The sequence below is a fragment of the Mastacembelus armatus genome, chromosome 21, assembly GCF_900324485.2.
Source record: "Mastacembelus armatus chromosome 21, fMasArm1.2, whole genome shotgun sequence".
Taxonomy (NCBI): Eukaryota; Metazoa; Chordata; class Actinopteri; order Synbranchiformes; family Mastacembelidae; genus Mastacembelus; species Mastacembelus armatus.
The window spans coordinates 6701112-6721777 of record NC_046653.1 but is presented as its reverse complement, the minus strand read 5'-3'; the positions used below and the strand labels follow the sequence as shown (position 1 = coordinate 6721777).

The 20666-nt window shown below is 39.9% G+C and overlaps 1 protein-coding gene across 7 annotated transcripts in view; it reads right to left on the bottom strand.

Moving 5' to 3' along the window:
• LOC113123256 (histone deacetylase 4-like) overlaps nt 1–20666 on the bottom strand; it is a 112348-nt gene that overhangs the window by 17259 nt on the left and 74423 nt on the right. For 6 of the 7 annotated variants that reach the window (XR_003294944.1, XM_026295098.1, XM_026295103.1 and 3 more), the window contains 11 exons: nt 19978–20195; nt 15914–16177; nt 13572–13758; nt 12377–12510; nt 11287–11389; nt 9950–9996; nt 6943–7050; nt 5130–5185; nt 4723–4810; nt 3623–3742; nt 3426–3523 (listed from right to left, as the gene is read on the bottom strand). Coding sequence is in view for 6 of the 7 variants with exons in the window: in XM_026295098.1 (XP_026150883.1) it covers nt 3426–3523; nt 3623–3742; nt 4723–4810; nt 5130–5185; nt 6943–7050; nt 9950–9996; nt 11287–11389; nt 12377–12510; nt 13572–13758; nt 15914–16177; nt 19978–20195 (1423 nt within the window). In the remaining variant the exon portion in view is untranslated. Of the gene's footprint in view, nt 1–1216; nt 1410–3425; nt 3524–3622; nt 3743–4722; nt 4811–5129; nt 5186–6942; nt 7051–9949; nt 9997–11286; nt 11390–12376; nt 12511–13571; nt 13759–15913; nt 16178–19977; nt 20196–20666 lie in introns of those variants that run through there. The other variant, XM_026295102.1, reaches the window with a different exon arrangement.

Below are 20666 nucleotides of genomic sequence, written 5' to 3'. Positions count from 1 at the left end.
ATTTGAAGAAATAACAACCCACAGTAATTAATTAGCAGGCTGACATAAAGTGAAGCTAGTGGTTTTGAGGAAGACTAAATATGCGTGAATCAGAGGCTATGAATGAGGACATGAAAAAGTATTTTACTTAATTAAGGGAGGAGAGAGTTTACGACTGCACTGTAAGCTAAGGGACATCCTGTGAGAAGAGGTTGTTATCTGACCCACCTATTGCCCACACATGGCTAACTCTTAATGAGAAAGGAATTACTTACTTGAAACAACGTAAACTTTTGTTTGGTATTGTTTGATTTACTTAGCAACAGGTGTGCATCTCTCAGCTGAGGAATGGTGGGCCAGTATTTGTTTAGTTATATGTGGGAATGTTGTGTTGTTATTAGCACTTTGATGCTGCTGTTCATTAAGTTGAAGGAGTTGTGATAGACATTAAAACAAGGGACACAAAATAAATGCAGCATGGGTCAACACTTGATTCTACATTTCTCATCTCCCAGGTTAATCTTCAGACTTTTGACAGTTCCTTTGGTGGATTTAAGCCTTTTCACAGCCTCAGTAACCTTCCCAATTCTAATGTGTAGTTTCCTTTAAGTCTTTAACAGTGGTTGTGCAATACACTGCATGTGTGACAATGGACCAGTATGTTTTGTTTCAAATTACAAAGTGAGTGCGGTCACAGACAATAATTAAAATGACTCCTCAAAGTGGAATAAACGCTGATGCTTAGTCAAACAAAATCACATGTGTATTGTTCAGAATGTTTTGTACATCAATGGGGGATATTGTGCGTCTGCATTTTATACTGAAATAATACTGTATAGTGTGAGGCTGGAGCCGATGTCAGTTGACACTGGGCAAGAGGTGAGGTACACCATGGACAGACCACCAGTCCATCAGAGGCCTGACAAACAAAGACAAAGACTCACATTCATACCTATGGGCAATTTAGAGTCACCAACTACCCTAACCTGAATACGATTGGACTGTGGGAGGAAGCCATGAGACAACTTGGCCTGGAGAAAACCTACACAGACATGGAACATGCAAACTCCACACAGAAAGAATTGCCAGTATTTATTTCAGCTACATGACCAAAGACCAAACCAAGAATCATCACAAACTGGAGATTCAACTTCACCTAGGTTTTACATGGCCAGGACAGGTTCCTTTTAGAAGACAACACGGATGCCATCCTCTAGAGGGAGAACTGCTCCTCAAACCAGTCAACAAAAGGTTAAACCACAGAATTTCAAGGCTTTTCCCCTCCGTTCAAGAAAAAGTAGAGGAGAGCAGGAGAGGAGAGAGAATAAGAGAGCGAAAAACTCACACACGCACACTTACACTTCAAAGGCCTGTCATCTGGCGCTGTGGAGAGCTGGTTTGAATTAAGTTTAATTCTCCTCCTCTCTCGTCTTTCCAAGTTCATGGCAAAAGACGGAGTAAAAGGAGGTGAGAGAGAGAAAGAGACTGTGCTTCTGCTTTTCATTAGGGGCAATTTTCTTATCTTTTTTCTCTGTGCTTTCTAGAGGCTCAGACCTGATCCCCTGCAAATGCTACGTGGCACAGGCCAGCAGAGAAATATGAAGGTGCTGGCTGCAAGGCACGCATCCCCTCCTGAAGAAAGAGAGGCAGGATGGAGAGGATCCCAACACACAGATAAATAATGAGTTTGAAAAAGATTTATAGAGAGCCTGTGTGTGTCAGGTGTCCATCCACACGTCTGTCTACATGTGGTACTACATGTGTAAACACACTCGTAAAAACTGCATGTGATCACATGTGTACATGTTTCACTGAGTGAGTCTGAGGCAATGCACACTCAAACATTGATTCTTCTTAACTCTACACCTTTGGACCCTTTCCATAATGCAAAGAAGACTGATCTAATAACTTAGCATTACATACACAGAGCACACAGACACAGTACAAGCCTCTTCACATATATTTTCTGTCAGATACAGGCAGGAACCCCCGAACAAGCATACAAATACAATAACTGTACAAAAAAGTGGTTCCACTATTTTTACCTGGATCTCAGTGTGTTACTAAGTTAAATATGCATTCATCATTCACTCATCATCAGATGGAGATGGGACATTACTGAGGTGCATGATGGGAACTACAGGAGCCAGTATTTTTTTGCAGTGTGTCCTAAGCCTCTGAAGCATCAATTTTGACCACTGCATTTCTCTTTTAAGGTACACCAACTTGGAAATGTTACGTTATACTGCAGGATTTCCCCCTTAAACACAGCAGGCATACATTTGATTCTAGGATTAAAAAAGTTAATAACAAGCAAATTCAAATTTTGTTTTCTGAGACTAATTTGCAACACTGCAGTAATTTGGTACAAAAGGAAGATCCAATCATTTCAGTTATTGTAATTATAATATAGACAAACTGCAGTGTAATCAGTGTTAAATAGTCAATGTGCAAAAGTGCAAAAGCAGACAATTAAATGGATTTTTAGCAGACGACTAATTCTTTGGATTAAAAAAATGCAGCTTTCGTTGAAGTAAAAAAACAAATCTACACCACATTCATGCATATCGTTTAATCTTTCAAACATTAATACAGTGAAATCCTGGAATTTGTCACAGCTAGAACAGGAATTTTGGTTCCAAGTTGACTACCAGCTATTAGTTTTTATTGAAAATTGAATCATAGCAATATAATTTAGGAATCTGGATACCTCAAATGATCTAACTTGAAATATGCTCTTTTCAGCCTGTTGTTCATTATGGACAGTTCTGGATTACATTCATCTCAGTTTGCAATGGTCATTCAATCTTGTCGGGAGTTGATTAGATACTGTGCAGAGTTATTACTTTTTATGCTTTACGGGTGAATGGTATTCAATCAATATGAATAATAGTCTGTGTTTTGTATCAATATATCACCAGTTCACATGCAGGGTGAAGGGCAGAAAAAGGAGGTGAAGTGGGATAAAAGTGAATAAAAGTGTGAGAGCATACATGGATCTGGGGTGCATTAACGGACTAAGGTGTGCTTCCGGGAGATTGTATGCTGAAAGCTGTGAGAAGACAGTGGCCTGTCAGATTGATGTTTTTGGCTCGGACCAGATGAGCACCCAGTCACAAACACAAGCTTATCTTCAAAGACTGCTAGAAACAAATCCAGATCTGCTTCTTGCCAGCTGTGTGACCCAAAGGTATGTAAGAGCCATGTACATGTCTGTGATGAGTACATGCTGCTATGCTTACATGCTGTGTGCATCCATGTATGAATGTGTGTTAGTGTGACATCCCCAGAGAGGAAACCTGATAGAAATTAGGGAACAGCTGCTGAAGGGTTACATTATGACAGTATTTTTACTCTCCAAGACACTCAGGGCCCCAATTTACTATAAAATCTACTTTACAGTATGCTAATCCAGTGTCACATTCTCTAGATAATTATTGTCCTACCTGAATGCAGCTAGATACTCTGCATCACCCATGGGAGGTTCCAATCCTCCAGTAAAGGCCATGTTCACATTGAACCCTAAACCTGCTCCACTGCCCACCTACAATGCATAAACACACACACACACACAACTGGGTTTATTATGACTAAATTCAGACAAACACATGGGCAAACAGAAAGCCAGACTTTTCTTTACCACCTCGTCAGGTGCTCCACTCCCGGGGAAGAAGTTTCCATCATCGTAGCGATGCAGTGACAAGTAAAGAACAGTAGGGTCAGTGTAGAAGGCCTGCTGGGTCCCATTACCATGGTGAACATCCTGGGAATATCACAAAGAAACATCTTAGGGTAAAATCTTTTTCTGAATCTGGAAAATTGAATAAGTGAAGTAAGAATGTTCTCAGTTACATTATCCCTGATATTTACAGTACTGTACTGTATTATGAAAGTTGTCTGGTGACAAACAGAACATCAGATGACGTGGAAAGTGAATGAGTTTCACGGAGACATCACCATTAGGCAGTGCACAGGCACTAAGACCAACAATTGACACTATGATAACTGTCAAGGCTGTGTCTCTGCAGTCTATTGTGAATGGGGATGGTCAGCAGAATTCAATAACCCATTTAACTTCAATAGTTATTCACTTCTGGCAACAACATGACATCAATTAAATGACCTTATTGTCTATATCCCAAGAATGCTTTAATACACTAAACCTAAAAATGCCTCTGAAGGCTGGAGGCAGATGGGCATGACAATGAGTTTTCTAGCTGCATTTAAAGTCTCCCTGTGACAGACAGAGAGGAAATGAAAAGGCCCTTCAAAGGTATGACCATGACCATCCAGGGACACCACTGAACAGCACTGCTCCTGGACATTATTAAGGCTTTCATGTCATCTTATGAACAAATTAGACAAATTAAATCTTAAAAAATAAAAGGATTGTGTCTGTCCTAAATAGCTGTTCTTTCAAGTCCTGTCTCTCTCACACATGTATAGTATATGGGGTTGTGAATGTTGCTGAGCCAGTGATCTGATAGGAACATCTTTTTTGAGCCATCCCTCCTCTAAGATAGAAAAGCTGCTGAAAACACACAACACAAATAAGCTGCTCAACTGTCAGCTTAACAACAAACCCCACCAGTGAAGTGATAACAGTAACAAGGCCATGGCAAAATGTTGAGTGTTTGCAAAAATATTGAAGAGAATAGAATCCATAGTGACAACAATTTTATACTTATAGTCATTAAAATCCAAACACTTACTCACTTAGGATGATAACCATGTGAAACTTACCCAGTCTACAATAAGGATTTTACTGACATTGAGTCTCTGCTGCAGGAGCTTGGCTGCAATGGCGACTGAGTTGAAATAACAGAACCCCCTGAGAATGGAGAGATAGAGATAGAGAGATAGAGAGAGAGAGAGAGAGAGAGAGAGAGAGAGGGAGTAACAAAATTGTTATGGCCAAAGCTTATATTTCAAACTGAGCACAATATATTGATTTCTACTTTACAGAGAATATTACACTATCACAGAATGCAAACTATCCAAAAGAACAAGGTAACAGGTCAGTGAGAGAAATGAGGAAATATGACGACAATATATGTATTGAGGAGTACTGAATCAAAGGGAAAGGGGAAGGCAGGGAAACATTTCTGATATAGTCATTATGATACAGGCCATATCTGATCTTTACTTACATAGGCGTGCTCTCCTCGGCGTGGTGTCCAGGTGGCCGAACTACAGCAAAACCATTCTGTCAAGAAAAATAAAAAGCCTTCACATACATTGCATTATATATTTACATTTGTTTTTTTAGTTGCATCTGACTGTAAACCTGCACATCTTCATTTAATGATGAGAAATCTTTACTGTCACATATCCACTTCAACTCACAGAAATACATACAAGAAAAGAAGCTCATTGTTCCAGCAACCTTATAAAATTTGTTAAAATTTTGAGTGAATATTGGGGCACAACAAATGGGGATACATCAGAAATACATATAGTAAATTAAAAACAAAAATGACTCAATACCATGGGATTCTCTATTAAAATTTGTTAGTTATTGCCCAACATAATCTCCTCACAATAATTATTTGCAAAAATGGAAGGATGCAAGGATGCTTTTGTTCATTTCAAGAGTAATTCAAAAGCACATGCCAACACACACACACACACACACGCGCACACACACACACGCTTCAGCAGGTCAGTTAAGGGGGGCTTTGTTAAGGCGGGGACCTGTAGGACTCCCACCAAGTGTTTTTAGGGCTCCAACTCCTGTATGGGGACGTTAGATAGATGTTTGGGCTGATGTAGAGCGAGGCAAGCTGGACTAATGATGTTGAGTCAGCTGCTGTGGATTAGCAGCTGGTCAAGAGATAATTGTAGAGACAACTGTCTCAGCTGGTTTGAGGACACCTAGTTAAAGCAGACTGCATAATACAGTATGGATGGAGGTATTTGAGAAAAGGATTATATATATTTCTGCAGAGGAAAAATATCAATGGATTAAAATAGGCATGGTGGGAGAAATAGAAACAGCAGATGGAGAGAGAAATGTGTGACTGTGTATGTGCCTTGAATAGATTTATGGCGTTCTGTGGAGTTCAGAGGGTTGTTGGTGCAGGTGGAATTTGGTCATTTGGCAGTGGAAGATCCTCAAAAGAGCCATCTGTATGTGTGTAGGCATGTGTGTGTGACTATGTGTGTGCGTGAGCATATGTACACATGTGAACGTACGGTATGTGTTAAGACCAGGTTAAGCTGAGGGCAAGTCAATGACTGTGAACTTTAACCCTAGTTAGAGCCAGGCCCTTTTCATTTATTTTAGTGCAGCCAGCGTCTGTTCCCCTGTGGTTTGCAATACATTTGATTTTCACTTTAAGCTGTGTTATTTCCAGTCCCACAATGTGCTACATAAAAACACCATAGTAAAATTATGGCCACATGTAATAGAGGTTTAGAGCACTAGCACATACAGCAAAAAACCATCAGGGCATTAGCTTGGATTGCTACTGTCTCATGTCATTAGTCTGTGGTATGTTGGTGCTAAGCTAATGCAACGTACAACGGCTGCTCTGTAGGTGGCTGTGGTCTAATACTAATGAAGCAGGCCTCTCAGTGTAGACTGTTGGCGTTTGCAGTGCCTGCGCAGCGGGCCACCCTGCTGGGTTCAAACAGTAAACAACTGTCACCACAGACACAGGACAGCTGGCTGGAGAGCATGGCATGATGGGGATGGGTATGTGTGTCTGGGAGGTGCTAACGAGATTTTGGGATAGACAGTTCTGGAAGGAGGCTTTTCTTTCATTAGATGTTTGGGGGATGGCTAGTACAGTACAGCTAGATGGAATATCCTTCTCATTGTCCAGGGCACAGGGTTTTATTAATCTATTAGCCATTCTCTGGAAGAAACATTTACATAATCACTCACACATACATAAAGGCAGACACAACCTTAGTGTAACCCTAACCTGGACAACATGACAACAGAGCATCAGAACCAACCTTCAGCTCTCCTGATGCTACTTTGAAGACCAGCTCCACCACAGACCCGACAGCCAGCCGCGCTGCACTGGACGAATGGATTTCATTCCAAATTGTGTCGCTGTCCACCTGCCAACATACATATATAACATACCAACATACATATATATATATATATTAAAATATGCTATAAATTAAAAAAAATGCAACTTTGTAATCTCTTCCATTTATTTAGGAGTTAAGGAAAATTTGAGGGCGTTACTGTGCTTCACTGTGACAGTAATCTTAAACCAGGGTACATTTGAAATCATTTAACTAGCAAAACGAGTGAAAAACTACAAGGCAGTCTCAAATACTTAGAAGTTTAATCATTCAGACCTGCATGGACAAGAACAGACTTTCTCAACATTTATGTTTAGCACACCATAAGAGCAGCTTTGGTTTGAAGCTGAATGTTGGAATTTGACTAAGATGAAAACAAAAACATTTTCTTAATTCACAATTTGTGCATATATATATCATTCATTGTAATTCTATATATGTCAGTTTTAGGTTTTAAGTTCCATCTATTACAAAATTAGCCTGTTAATGTTTTGGCAAAAATACATAAAGCACATACATTAAATACATTAAATTTGGTGGTTAATTTAAGTAACATGCACTTAAATCTTGAAAGAAAATCTGGAAATGCAGACGTTGATTTCTAATTTAACAAAAATGTAACAGGACACAGAACTCTGGAAAACAAAATCAAAGACTTTTCCCAGTCCTAAGATTTTGATGAATATAAAAGAGGAAAATGCTTTAAAAAGAATAAGTTCTATTGAATGTATTAATTTAGAGTGAAAGTAAAATCTCAGGATTGATCGTTCATATGGTTCTGCATGTGTCTTTGGGTATGTTCAGACAAAGGGCAACCATTCAGTGGTCAAGCCTGATTAATGCTGAGGCACGGACAGCCCTCAGCCCCAATCACAGCAGTACATCCACACACATACACACACATGCATAAAAGCCAAATGGACCGCAATAGTCTATGTGACTGATTGTTCTCAGAACCATGCACAGGATAATATACACACCGTCCATAAAACATGGCAGATAGTACAGGCAGATGGAGCACATGATAAACAGAGAAAGAAGAAGCTGCCAGAGGAAAAGAAGAAAGGGAAGGTCTGTGTGTCTATGTGTTTGAACCGTACACATGTGTACAGCAGGCTGACGCCAGAGCTTTAGCAAGGCTTTCTGATATAAACCCGGTCCTCCGCTATTTTGAATATGTTAACATTAACCGTTAGTCACTGGCTCTGTCAAATAGCCGTCCTCTTTATCCACGCTTATGGCCTTTCAGTCAGTGAACTGGCCAAGTGCTACATTAACCCTCGCCACCCATTCAGCCCCTCAGTCCTTCAACCAGTCAGTGTGTTAAGTGACTTGACAGCTTTTCAACCAGCCAGTCCACTTTCCACTTGTCTCCAGTGACGGGACTGATCAAGGCTGGAGGACTCCGTAATAACATCCACAGGGAAGAAGGAAAAAAAGGCTCTTTTTAAGTTGTGCCAAGAAAGACTGTCATGAGATAAAATGGTGGAGTATTTACCATAGACTAAAGTTGAAATAGGAGGGAATAAAGAGGAATAGAGAGCGGCTGATGGAACTGAATGTGAACAGACAGAAATAGAGAGTAAGTGGAAGTCAGTAGTAGCCCAGTCAGTGATTGAGTGAGTGAGCAAATGAAGAGCCAAGTGAATGAGTGAATGGGAAACTGAATCATATACACAAGTCAGGTTAATGACCATAAACAGATGTAGTTCTGAAGCATAAGTTCCCATGTTGATGTTATTTCTGCCTCAAGCCAAGAGTGGGACACAAGCTAGTCAGGAAAAAGCGAAAGGGAAGCAATGCGTGCGTGTGTGTCAGAGGTAAAAAAGAGCGGGAACGTGCTGGTATGACGGAATGATGGTTCTCCACAGGCTGACAGCCTAATTTCAGCCCCCTTCCTCTCTAAGTATATGTGTGTATGACAGGAAGACAACAATTTACTCCCATTTGCCATTATAAAGAGCAGAACAGAGCAGCGCAGAGCCTTGGATTTTCTTGTTCCCACTACAGCAGCAACAGCAACCCCCCAGGGAAGGGAGAAGGAGGGAAAGTGAATAAGAAAGAGCTAAAGAAAGATAGCTTTGAGCCAGTTTTGAGGACATAAAAAAAGAGTTGTAGAAAGAATAAGGGAGGAATATGCAGGAATATGAGTGGGTGCCGGGGCGGCCTTTGGAAATCCTCAACATTGTGAAAAAGACAACAAAAAGACACACAAGTGTGTATGCACATACACACGTGTGGACATACAGGTGTGCAACTTTTCCAACATATCGATTTCAAAAGACAGGACTTCCAACTTTGGAGCAACCATCTAAATCACTGCCTTAGCACACAAACATCCCCAAACACACTGCTATGCACACAAACAAAAACATACCCCCCACCATACCAATGCACACACACACACAAACACACACAGCTCGTATGCTGAAAACATCTGGTTATAATTACGAACACAGCGGAAAGGCAAGCAACAGCTTTTGCTGCCTCTGGTCCTTGAGGGATGGTGTTTGTGTGTGTGCGTGAGAGTGTGTTAAGACTGTGTGTGCATGTTTGCTCGGTGGAACAAGAACAAATGGGACCATTATTTAAGCAGGGGGCAGAGAGAGAGAGAGAGAGAGTGGGCGAAGGAAACACAGTTATTATACTACTATTTGATGATGCTGAAACTATGCTGATTTGTTTCATTAAGAAGTCAGATGGAGAGCCGCCAATTAGGTATTGATTAGATTAGCACAATGTTGTAACAGTACAGCAGTCTATTACAACAATTTTCCACTGAATACACCAGCATGACTAACACTGGTAAATTCCAAATAATATCAGACACACAAATTACCAATACTTGATTAGACAGTGAACATTTATAAAAGAACTTATCTGCTGATAGAAGCACACACGTATGGGCTGAAAAAAGGTAACTTACCCCTATGCCTCCACATGGTAACCTCACAAACATGGGGCTCACTGAACCTGAGGCAGAAGGGGAGAAAATGAGCATTACAAAATCCAGAAATTTAGAAAGAAAGAGTAAAAGGCAAAGAGGTACCACTGTGGATTTGCACAAATGGTTGGATGACCCCAGAAACTGAGCATTTGACTTTCTGACTTAACCTAACAGCAAGAGTATACAGGGGCGTACTTTAATTGGTTGAGGTGAAGAAAAAAAGGATCTTATTGCCCTCCCAATCAGACCCTCACCCTCTCCAGGGTAAATCAAGACTTTTAAGTCAGAAAGAGATCTGTTTCGCCAACAAAAACTGAAATTAACTTAAGATTTCTGACAGATCAGAAAATAAACAGAAGATTTTCTGATTAATTTGACCCATTGCGAATGTAAATTACAATTTCCTTTTAAAACACCATGAAAACCTTTTTGGATTATTTTTTTTTACTTCAGAGAAAGATGCACATCGTTTCTTATCTAACCTGGTCATATATTTTTAAGAAGCAAGTCTCCACAGATATTTATTATAGTCTTTACAAATATTTCACTCCCTTACTAGTTGCCACCTTCAATGTTTTATAACAATTGGCATCTAGACTTTCTTCTTCTCCACTTCCAGTGTATGCAAATCCTTTTGTGTTGAACCTCACATAGGAGTATCTGAATACTCCAGTGTAAGCAGTAATAGTTCATGGGGAATTCATGTTTCCACTGGAATGAAAGCAAAGATGGCCACTGGGGTTTGCTCCTTAGGTTTTACCACACACACTCATACAGACACAGAACGAGGCATCCTTGACTACACCTGCACTATAAGGTACAAATCTCAGACCTAAGTGTCTACACCTGTGTGACTTTTAGTTTAACAGCTCCAGCGAGTCCTCACCTTATCGTCACACCACCAATTCTTTATTAGATTGGGCCTTTTGTTATGACACCATTGAAGCATTAAAGCAGACTCCTTTAAATAGACACTGCAGATTCATGGCATTCTCACATGAACAAATTCACTAATTACTTACTATTACACATATACCAGTGAACTTGGTAAGTACATTGTGTTATCTGTGTTATCTGCTTTGCACTGTTACCATCTCTGTCCTAAGAGAGATGGCTTCAAGTGTGTCAAGTACTCTAAAAAACCTAGTTATTACTAATAACATTGATTTCAGTGTTAAAAGTGTCCAGGTTTATTAGACTAAGTGGGAAGTTCACTGTGGTGGAGCAGTGTACATTTGGAATAATTGTCAGTCAGTGTGTGTTGCGCATATGTGCGTGTGTGTGCATGTGCGTGTGTGTGTTAATATGTCTCTTACAGTCCAGTTTCTGTCGTAGTGGGTTAGTTCCGTAAAGCAAGACATGGGCTTCAGAGTGGACCGTCTGTAACTCCTCTAATGAGGCCTTCCTACCACGGATACACTACGCACAGAATAGAACAAAGGAAAGGTCAGAAAAAAACTGAACCTTTGATTGAGTCTCATATTCACTATTCAAACTTTTACTCTGAAGAAGGAGGAGTCCCCTTTTCATGCAGCACTGTGTGAAGTTCAGGATACCATGTCCTGTACTCAGGTTGAAGCAAATACAGGGCAGCCTAATTTTTTCTGCAAGTCAGAATTTGGGAGGGAGGGGCACTAATTCTGGATGATTTGTATTTTAATGTCCTCCAAGTGTGTGTTTTTTATTGGTACAATAAAGAGAAAAAGTGGCTGCACACTGCCCCCTTCTGGTCATGACAACAATCTGCACTTGTAACTTCAAATTGATCTGAGACAATAATAAAAATGTAAATAAGTATACATAGCTATTTTTATGATCTATCACCCAATAACTATGCTTTCTGTTTTTTGATTGTTCACAAAAAATACATTCAGTGACTAATAAAGATTATAATTTGAAGTTCAATGCTGCATACAGAGCAAATCAGAGTTGAATTCTCTCTGCTGCTGCTGATACTGCACAGGTTGTATAATGACCATGGTATAGAAAGCATGCTGTATTTTTTCAAGAAAACAAAGAAATGCTGGGAATCACATGTAGCCTACTTTTGATGCAAGGGTAGGGGATTATTGCACATAACTGAGGTGGACAGTTTACACACCTTGGGACAAAAATATTTGGGTCTACTACTGTGCTTTTTTTAAAGTAATTTATCAGTCGCTTGTTACTTTGATCTGAATAAAAATCAGGTCCTCCTCCTGCACAGATGCCATATATACATACTGTGAAGTATAATATTTTGTAGACATAAAACCACACGGAGCAACAACAATTTTAACAATGCATTATCCATTATTTGCTGTGGCTATTCACCTGTTTATTTGTACCATAAACCATTAACAATACATATGTGCTCATCAAGTGATGAAACTGTATCTCTGGGTTTAGGTGCAACTCTGGCCTTACCTCACAGTGTGCCCTGAGTCCTGTTTCCTGTAGTCGGGACCAGATACTCTGGATGCGGCCAGCGTGCTCTGGATGACTCATGCTGTTACCACACATACACTGGTGCTTCTGCATCAGAGAGTCATATACCAGACCTGCCAAACACACATAAGTCATTGCAATCAAATATGCACAAAGTCAAAGAGATGTGATTACTGTATTTTCTGGGCTATAAGTCACACTTTTTTTTATTCTTCTGGCTTGTCCTGTGACTTATACAGCAAGGTGACTTATATATGTATATTTCCAGTCATTTTGTCGAGTATTCACTAGTGTTACATGGCACTGTTGACTCAAATTAAAATAATATACCCCTGAAAAAGCAAAGATATTTGCATTCACACTAAACTACACCTGCCCAAAAGAACGTATACTGCAGACTTCAAAGTGCAGGTAATAAAGTCTGCAGCTGAAACAAAGTTTGGAGTGAATGTCGTGATTTGGACAACCTGAGGAGGAGGAGACGCTGTTTCATCTCCTCCCACCCTGATGTTGGTGCAGCTGTTTAACGTTACTTGATATGGATGAATGAATTTTGTAATACACTTCTGCTTGGTGTTATGCCTGGCCTACGTTCTTCATAGGCTTTAGACTAGAATTAGTATAATTAGAAATGTGACTTATATATGTTTTTTTCTCTTCAACAAAGCTGTTTTTGCTAAAAGCGACTTATACTCTGATCGACTTATAGTCTGGATAATACCGTATGTATCTTTTACAAAAAGGGCAGCAACAGCTGCAAGATTCCTATAAACCAAATGTAAGAAATTATGGCGTTATTATGTCCTTGCATCTGCCTTATTATATACAGGTCATGTGAAGAGGGTCCAGTGAGATGAAGTGATACGATTCGGTACAATAATTACTGTACAATTACAGCTGTAGTTGTTTATATTGTCAGGAGGCGTAAATTACCTAGCAACAGCCTTGTGCATATACACAGCCACTGTATGTTGGCTCATCAACTGTCTATATACAGGAACAGATTTCCTCCAACCTGCAGGACTTTGCAGCTGGGTTTCTAGATTACTGTTATCCGCTTTACTTGATGGATTTCTGTAATGTACATACAAATGTACATACAAATGAAAAGCACCATAATAAATTGAACTGCACTGTCTAGATAAAACTCCCATCATAATTAATTTCAACCCACCTGTAGTGAACTGAGGCTTGGCAGGTGGCTCCTGCACCACTATGGGGAATGAGGCAGAGGCTGGAGATGACTGAGCCCTGGAGAGGGGGCGGTGTCCAGCAAAGCTCACTGATAGCCCAGCTGCTTCCAAGGAGGCTTGGTAGTTCCTCAACTGGTGGATCCGCTGCTGCTCTAACAGCAGAGCCTGCTGCTTTCACACACAAACACACACACTGACATGTACAGTGTCACATTTGGATTGCAGTATCTTTCTCTTGCCAGAAGATGGCACTGGATATTTGCAGATTTTAAGATTGCCATACTACACAATATACTCAATAGAGCTATATGATATTATAACACAGGAGGATACTAGTTTTTTTGTTCTATTATGGAGTTGAAGAACCGAACTTGCTGTGTGGGGTTCATATGACAACATCAAATAATTCTGAAAATAGTAGTATTATGAGAAAACCTGTCATTTTTTGAATGGGAAGATTGGTTATTAACCCTTACTATATGCTTTGGGTGAAAGACTTATATCTACTTATTATATCTACTTTGAGACAAGGATACTGGATACTATTAATCTAAAACCACTTTATTCTCAACTTGACATAATGATTATTCTCCTCATGTGATTATAAAGAAAGCATTGTAGACACTTATGACCCATGAAAATGCAAGTAGAGTGAATACGTAGAGTGCATGTTTTGGAACATGCACCAATTAATTTTGTCTCACTCTGCCGGATGTAAATGCTAAGGAGGTATCTGTATGTACTGTAATAGAGTTAAATATTTGGGTGCTGTAAATATGCTCACTAAGCTACAATATCCTTTTATTATGTTGTGGTGGGCGTGTCTGCTTACACTGTGGGTGCCATGGCAACAGTGAGAGGAGTGCCTAATTGAATTTGGCTGAGCGGACAGCAGGGATGGGCTAGACAGATGAGGACATGGTGTCCTGACTGTGCATTGGTGTGTGTTTGTATGGCCAAAGACACATTGATAGCCATTTATACACAGAGAACACATATTCTATGCATCAATGGATAACTCATACAAAACTGTAGACTGTGTAAAATCCAGTGTTTTTGTGTGGGTTTGCTCTAGGTATTTTGAAAGCTTGCATATGAACATCCATATGGAGTCATAGTGTCTAAGGTGGACTGTGGAGGAGGTATGCATGCTCTAAACTGTTCATAAAACAAATATTATGCATTAATAAGACATGTGGTGTATGAATGTAGTAAGTGCACTTTGCATGATTTGGAAAAAGTGCAAACATAGCTTAAACTATGCCAGAAAGTGGGCTGGACAGTAGACCAGGAAAAAAGGCAGGAGGAATGTAGGGAGTAATGTTTCAGTCAGTCACGTCTTATGCCATCTGTCACTGCTATCAGGTTATTTTCATCAATTTGCTATTAAAAAATAAATAAATAAATAAATCACAAAATGTAGATTCGGTAAATAAAAGGTCCTCCAGTGTTTTGTTATAGCTAGTTTGTACTTGAATGCATGGGCATGATTAAGAGGTGAGAATAGGTTCAGGATCAGCAACACTGAAAACTAGGATTTGAATATTTGAAAATACATTTTGAATGTGAAAATTTTGGTTTCAAAACTGAAAGCTATTATTCAAACCTTTGAAAATAATGCTTAGAAGCTATATGATTGGCTCAGCATACGTGAGCTCCCACCCTGGTCTTCTGCAAAGTTTCAGATCTGTCCCCCGTGAAAACAGTGTCAGAAATGTGATCTGACACTGTAAAAAAAAAAAACGCATTGAAACACTGAAAGAACAGAAGTTTTGAAGTTTCAGATCATTTTTGCCTGCTAAGACAGGGTCAGAATGACCAGATCTGAAACTCTGAAAAAAGTGAGCTGAATGTTTAAAAGGACAGAGTTGAATGTTTGCAAAGCAAGTTTTAAAACTTGAAGAGCTGATTTGTAACACTGAAAAGAATGAAGCATTTTTTTCAGATATTCAAATTTTATTTTCAAAGGTTTGAATAATAGCTTTCAGTTTTGAAACCAAAATTTTCACATTCAAAATGTATTTTCAAACATTCAAATCCTAGTTTTCAGTGTTGCTGATCCTGAACCTATTCTCACCTCATACATTGAGATAATGCAACAGAAGGAATTTGATTCCACCTTTGCTATGCAAGTATGAAATTTGCAGATAGATCCATTTCATCAAATTTCTGAACCGGAGATTGAACTTGTAGGACCTGCAGTTGACCATTTTTCTCTTCCTCAATCTATCTTCTGTTATTTTTCCACATCTTGCTAACCTGTGTCTTCTTTTACTCCCAGCCTGCACCTGCCCTCCACTTGCTCTCCATCCCTCATCCTTACCTGTCTGAACAGAAAGTCCTGTTCAGCCTGCCTCTCTCTATGCTCCCTCTCTTCTTGTTCCTGGTCTGGTGGCTCCTGTTTAATGGCCAGTCCCCATAGCGGCCCTGTCTCCTGGGTGGAGGTAGAAGAGGAGGATGAGGACGAAAGCGCCTGGTGCTCCCTGAGTTCCTCTTCCGTCTCCTCTGGGTGACTCTGGTGCTGCCTGGGTGGCCCTGAGGTGCTGGAGCCTGCAGGTGGAACCTGATCGCTGGTTTTGGACATTATCTAAAGAACAAAAAGTGAAGCTTGCATAAGAAAATTTTTCCGATTACGTTTCTGATTTCCATTGGGTCTTGTTTTAAATAAAATCAGGAAAGACTTGAAGAAGAATGTCAAATTAACTGGTTTTGGTACAGGATCTGTGAGTGATATCAAGCGACAACAAATAACCAAGGGGAAGGGAGGGGAAGACTCACCTTCCTGACTAAGAGAACATCAGGAACAGCCATGTATGATCTTAGACAACTTTAACAAGTGCTGGACCGCTGAAGATGTTTTTCATTCCAAAAATACCTGGTTGACTGGTTTGTGTACAATAATGTAAGAGCCAGGCACTCTTTGTACACATAGTGATTAACTGATCTTCTACCCTGGACTCTGGTTTGGTTACTTATTTGTTTTAAAACAATAAAAGTTTTTAAAATTACAAAGTCACCTAAAAGCAAATGTAATAAAGCCTATGCTGCATTACCATAAAGCTGTGTCTGCCTCTTGCTTCTGAATCTCTGACTACCTGTAATTCATATTGCTAAGGTCAATGTCTGTAAAAGGGAAGAAAAACTGAGGACATGAGGGAGAAAGAAAGGAAGAATTGGAGAAGGGTGATTATTGTAGGAATCATGCTGTGGCAGCTGTCCCTGTTTCTGTCGCCAAAGACCTCAACCTTCATGTGCAGGTCAGGATTGGAGCAGACCACTGATTGTGCAAGAAACACGCACACACATACGCACGCACACACTTGGCTGGCATATTGCTCAGGGAACAGTCCATTGACGTCAGAGAGCAAGCTCTTGCCTCATCCTAGTCCCTCTTCTCCAAACAAACTCAAAACACTCATCCACTCCTGCTGCACTGATTCTTGTTCTTCCTTTCTCTTTTGTTTTGCTCTTGTTCTCTCTTTCTATTACCTTAACACCGATATACTTAAATGCGAACCTTAAGGGGCACAGGCACTAGCTAAATCTGTTGAATAGTTTGGAGGATAGAGAGAACAGGAGGTGGAATGTGCTTGTATACACAAACACATGACACTATGTTGACTCTATCTCACTATCTGTCTCTCTCACACATGCACACACACAGACACACACAGACACACACAGACAAACTTTCACAAAAACATTACGGTAGGTAAGTGAGTTTACCACAGTGTTGCCTTGGCTGTGTCGGGTAATTAATAGTAGGCAGCAGGTTTAAAGACTGCTTCATTCCCTTTGTAGCTGCCAACGTATCTACTTGTTAAAGCCAAAATGCAGTTTGCAGGAAGTGGCCCAATTCATTGCTGACATGACTAAAAAGTCGGAACAAGGAAAGAAAGGAAGGCCACTGATTCATGTTTCACAAAGTGGTGGGTCCCCAATGATAAATAGGGTAAATATATGCAACTAAACATACCGTAACATGCAAATGCAACATTTGTAAGGATAGTGTGCAACATGCACATATGGTAAAAATCTTATTTTATGCCAGCCATGATGATCCTTATTGATAATAATCCCATTAAACTTGACTTTATTATGAAGCAGTAGTGGTTCGTGGGGATAATTTGACATTTTCCTTTGTGCTATGTTGCTGGGGACATGGAATCTATTTAAGTTAAATTCTGTAAGAATGGGACCATTGTAGATACAATCGGGCTCGATTAAGGAAAAAATCCTAATCACGAGTATTTTGGTCATTATTGAAATCACAATTATTTTACCCGATTACTCATTGACTTTGGAAATATGTTGCATATATTGAACAAAAAAATAAATTCTCCTTAAAACAAATAATATAAAATATATTCAAATGTATAAATAGCATAAAAATAAAGGCAAATAAATAATAATAATAATACAAATATCAGGTGAAATAATAAATAAATTAGACAAAAATAAGCTTGGTCACGTATGTGCCTTAACAAACTAATTGATGACTGTATAGTGAAGGACGTTGTGGGGGTTGTTCGTTGTTCTTTCTTTTTTATTAGTTGGTCATATGTCTGTGTTTAAATTTTAGATGGTTAAAAACATTTGTGGTGTTACCAAACGGTGCCTCCAGATACCACATACGTGACTTGTTTCTCCGACAGCATAGGCTGACAGAGTTTGGGCTTCCGGAGGGGCGAAAGTGCGCATGCGCGTCATTAAGAAGGCAGGTCAAAGTAACTGGAAAAACAGAAAAATCATTTTGTCTTGATTACATAGTTTTTGTGATTGTTGAGACCTGAAATCGAATTCAAAATTGGATTAATTGCACAGCCCTAAGATACAACCACTATACTTTAACACTGTACATAAAAAGAGCAGTTAAAGCTGCATTTAGGTATGGGTAGATCTCGAAAATAAAATGCCACTGGAGAGCCTGCAGGAAACCACACCAACACAGAGTATGCAAACTCTATACACATAGACCTCAGGTGGCTGGAAAGTTCAAACCCACTACCTGATTCTAGGGAGGCAAGTGGGCCAACCACTGAACCACCAGGCCACCCCAAATATTTAAAAATAAATTTACAGTAATGAAGACTGTCAGTGATCCCAACAGAAACTTGGAAAATAGAGTGCTTTAAAGACAGATTTAAGGAGCTTAAGGTGGTAGTAATTCTGCTGACAATAAGGTTTTACACATGTGGTTTGCATTTCCAGACATTGTAAACCTTTGATTTGACTGAATTTTATTATAGCAATAATTGTTTGAAGTATTTCTCTGTGTTACAATAAGTGTAAATACATCTTTTACTCATGTAATACTGGGCTTGTGTTCATTGTCATGCTCAGTACTCAGAGAGATTGTGTAAGACTTTCTTGTTTTTTTAACTGAAAAATTCATCTTTAATAATATGGGCACACTCAAACAAAGGTTGTAAGGTCGAATTACATCTCTGCAACAGGTACTACAGATTTGTGTTTTGCACTGCCTGCACAGTCAGTGGTTCTATCTTAGAAATTGCGTGGACTTTAAATGGTTTTAAAATTATTACAGTTTAAATGTCCCACGCAAACTCATTAGTCACATCCTCATTATAAGCTGCCTGGAAAAGAATATTAACACATTACATTACGTTAAATGAAAATAACCTGGTTTTACACCTGAGCTCGACTTAATTAGCTGGACTCATAACAGCCTAGAGTGTGGAAGCAGAGGGAGTAGCCAACAGCCAAACAACCAAGGCATAATGGAGCTCAATCCTACAGGAACTTCAGCAAACACCCACCCGCCCACACATGCACACACGCACACAAACAGAATAATGCTCCAAACACAAACAACCATAACCCTCTCTGGAGTGACCTTATACCAGTGCAACTCCCTTCAACACCTTGCTCAGATGCACACATATGCTTGTATGCACGCATGCATGCAAACACACAAACACACAATACAGTGAGTCATATTTCCTATGTGACCATATATGGTAACAACTTCCTCTAGAGCACAGTTGCCAGGGTGACAAGAAGTAGGGATACATGAACACAGACAAGAAAGACTCACTGGAAGACTTGCTGATTACAGACTAATTCATCCCGGTCTTACAGCTAAGCTAGGATTCATAGACATTAACCAAATGAGCATCACATAGATGAAAACACTGCTGCAACCCACATACACACATACAAACTGAAACACACATGACACACAGTATATACTGTAGAGCTGGCTACACTGTAACTACCATTTGAACTTAGCTTCTGATACCATTCTGGATGCATTCACACATGCACGTACAGTACTACCACATGCGCACGCGCGCGCGCACACACACACACACACACACACACACACACACGCACGCACGCACACACACACACACACTGAGCTACCTTGTTGATGATGTGCTGTTGTTGCTGCTGTTGGAATAGTTGCTTGTGCTTCTCCAGGAACTGCTGGTGCTGCTGTTGGACCACCAGTTGCTGCAGGGCCTGGGCCTGTCCACACTGCTGCTGGGGTAGAGGGGCCGACTGTGTCCTGCCCAGTGGACGGTGGCCCCGCGCAAACTTGGAGACAGAGGGGGACGGTAGAGGAAGGCCACCCAAACCAACTGTGGTAAAGATAGAATGGTTAATGCTTAAACATACCCACTACTAATTACATATTTACATAATGACACATTCACTTTAAAAACCTGCAGAAGAAAATAACCCTTGGTTTTCAAGTCACCAACTTAAATTGCAGGTCTATAGTCACATAAAATATAATAACACATATAATTTCATTGAACATTTCAAAATGGTTTGCATGTTTGTACATTCTCACTGTGCTTGCATGGTTTTTCTGCAGGTAGCCCTATTCCTCCCACATTCACCTTAGGATTATTTTTTGCAGGTCTGGCTAATTAGTGAGTCTAAATTTCCAGTAGGCGTGAATGTGAGACTCAGTGTATTTCTTTCTCTATGTGTCATCCTTGTGATAGACTGACGAACTCACCAGGTTGTTCCCTGCCTCTTGCCCAATGTCAGTTGGTAAAAATAATCACTAGATGGATAAAAACATCAGACACAGCTACTGACTG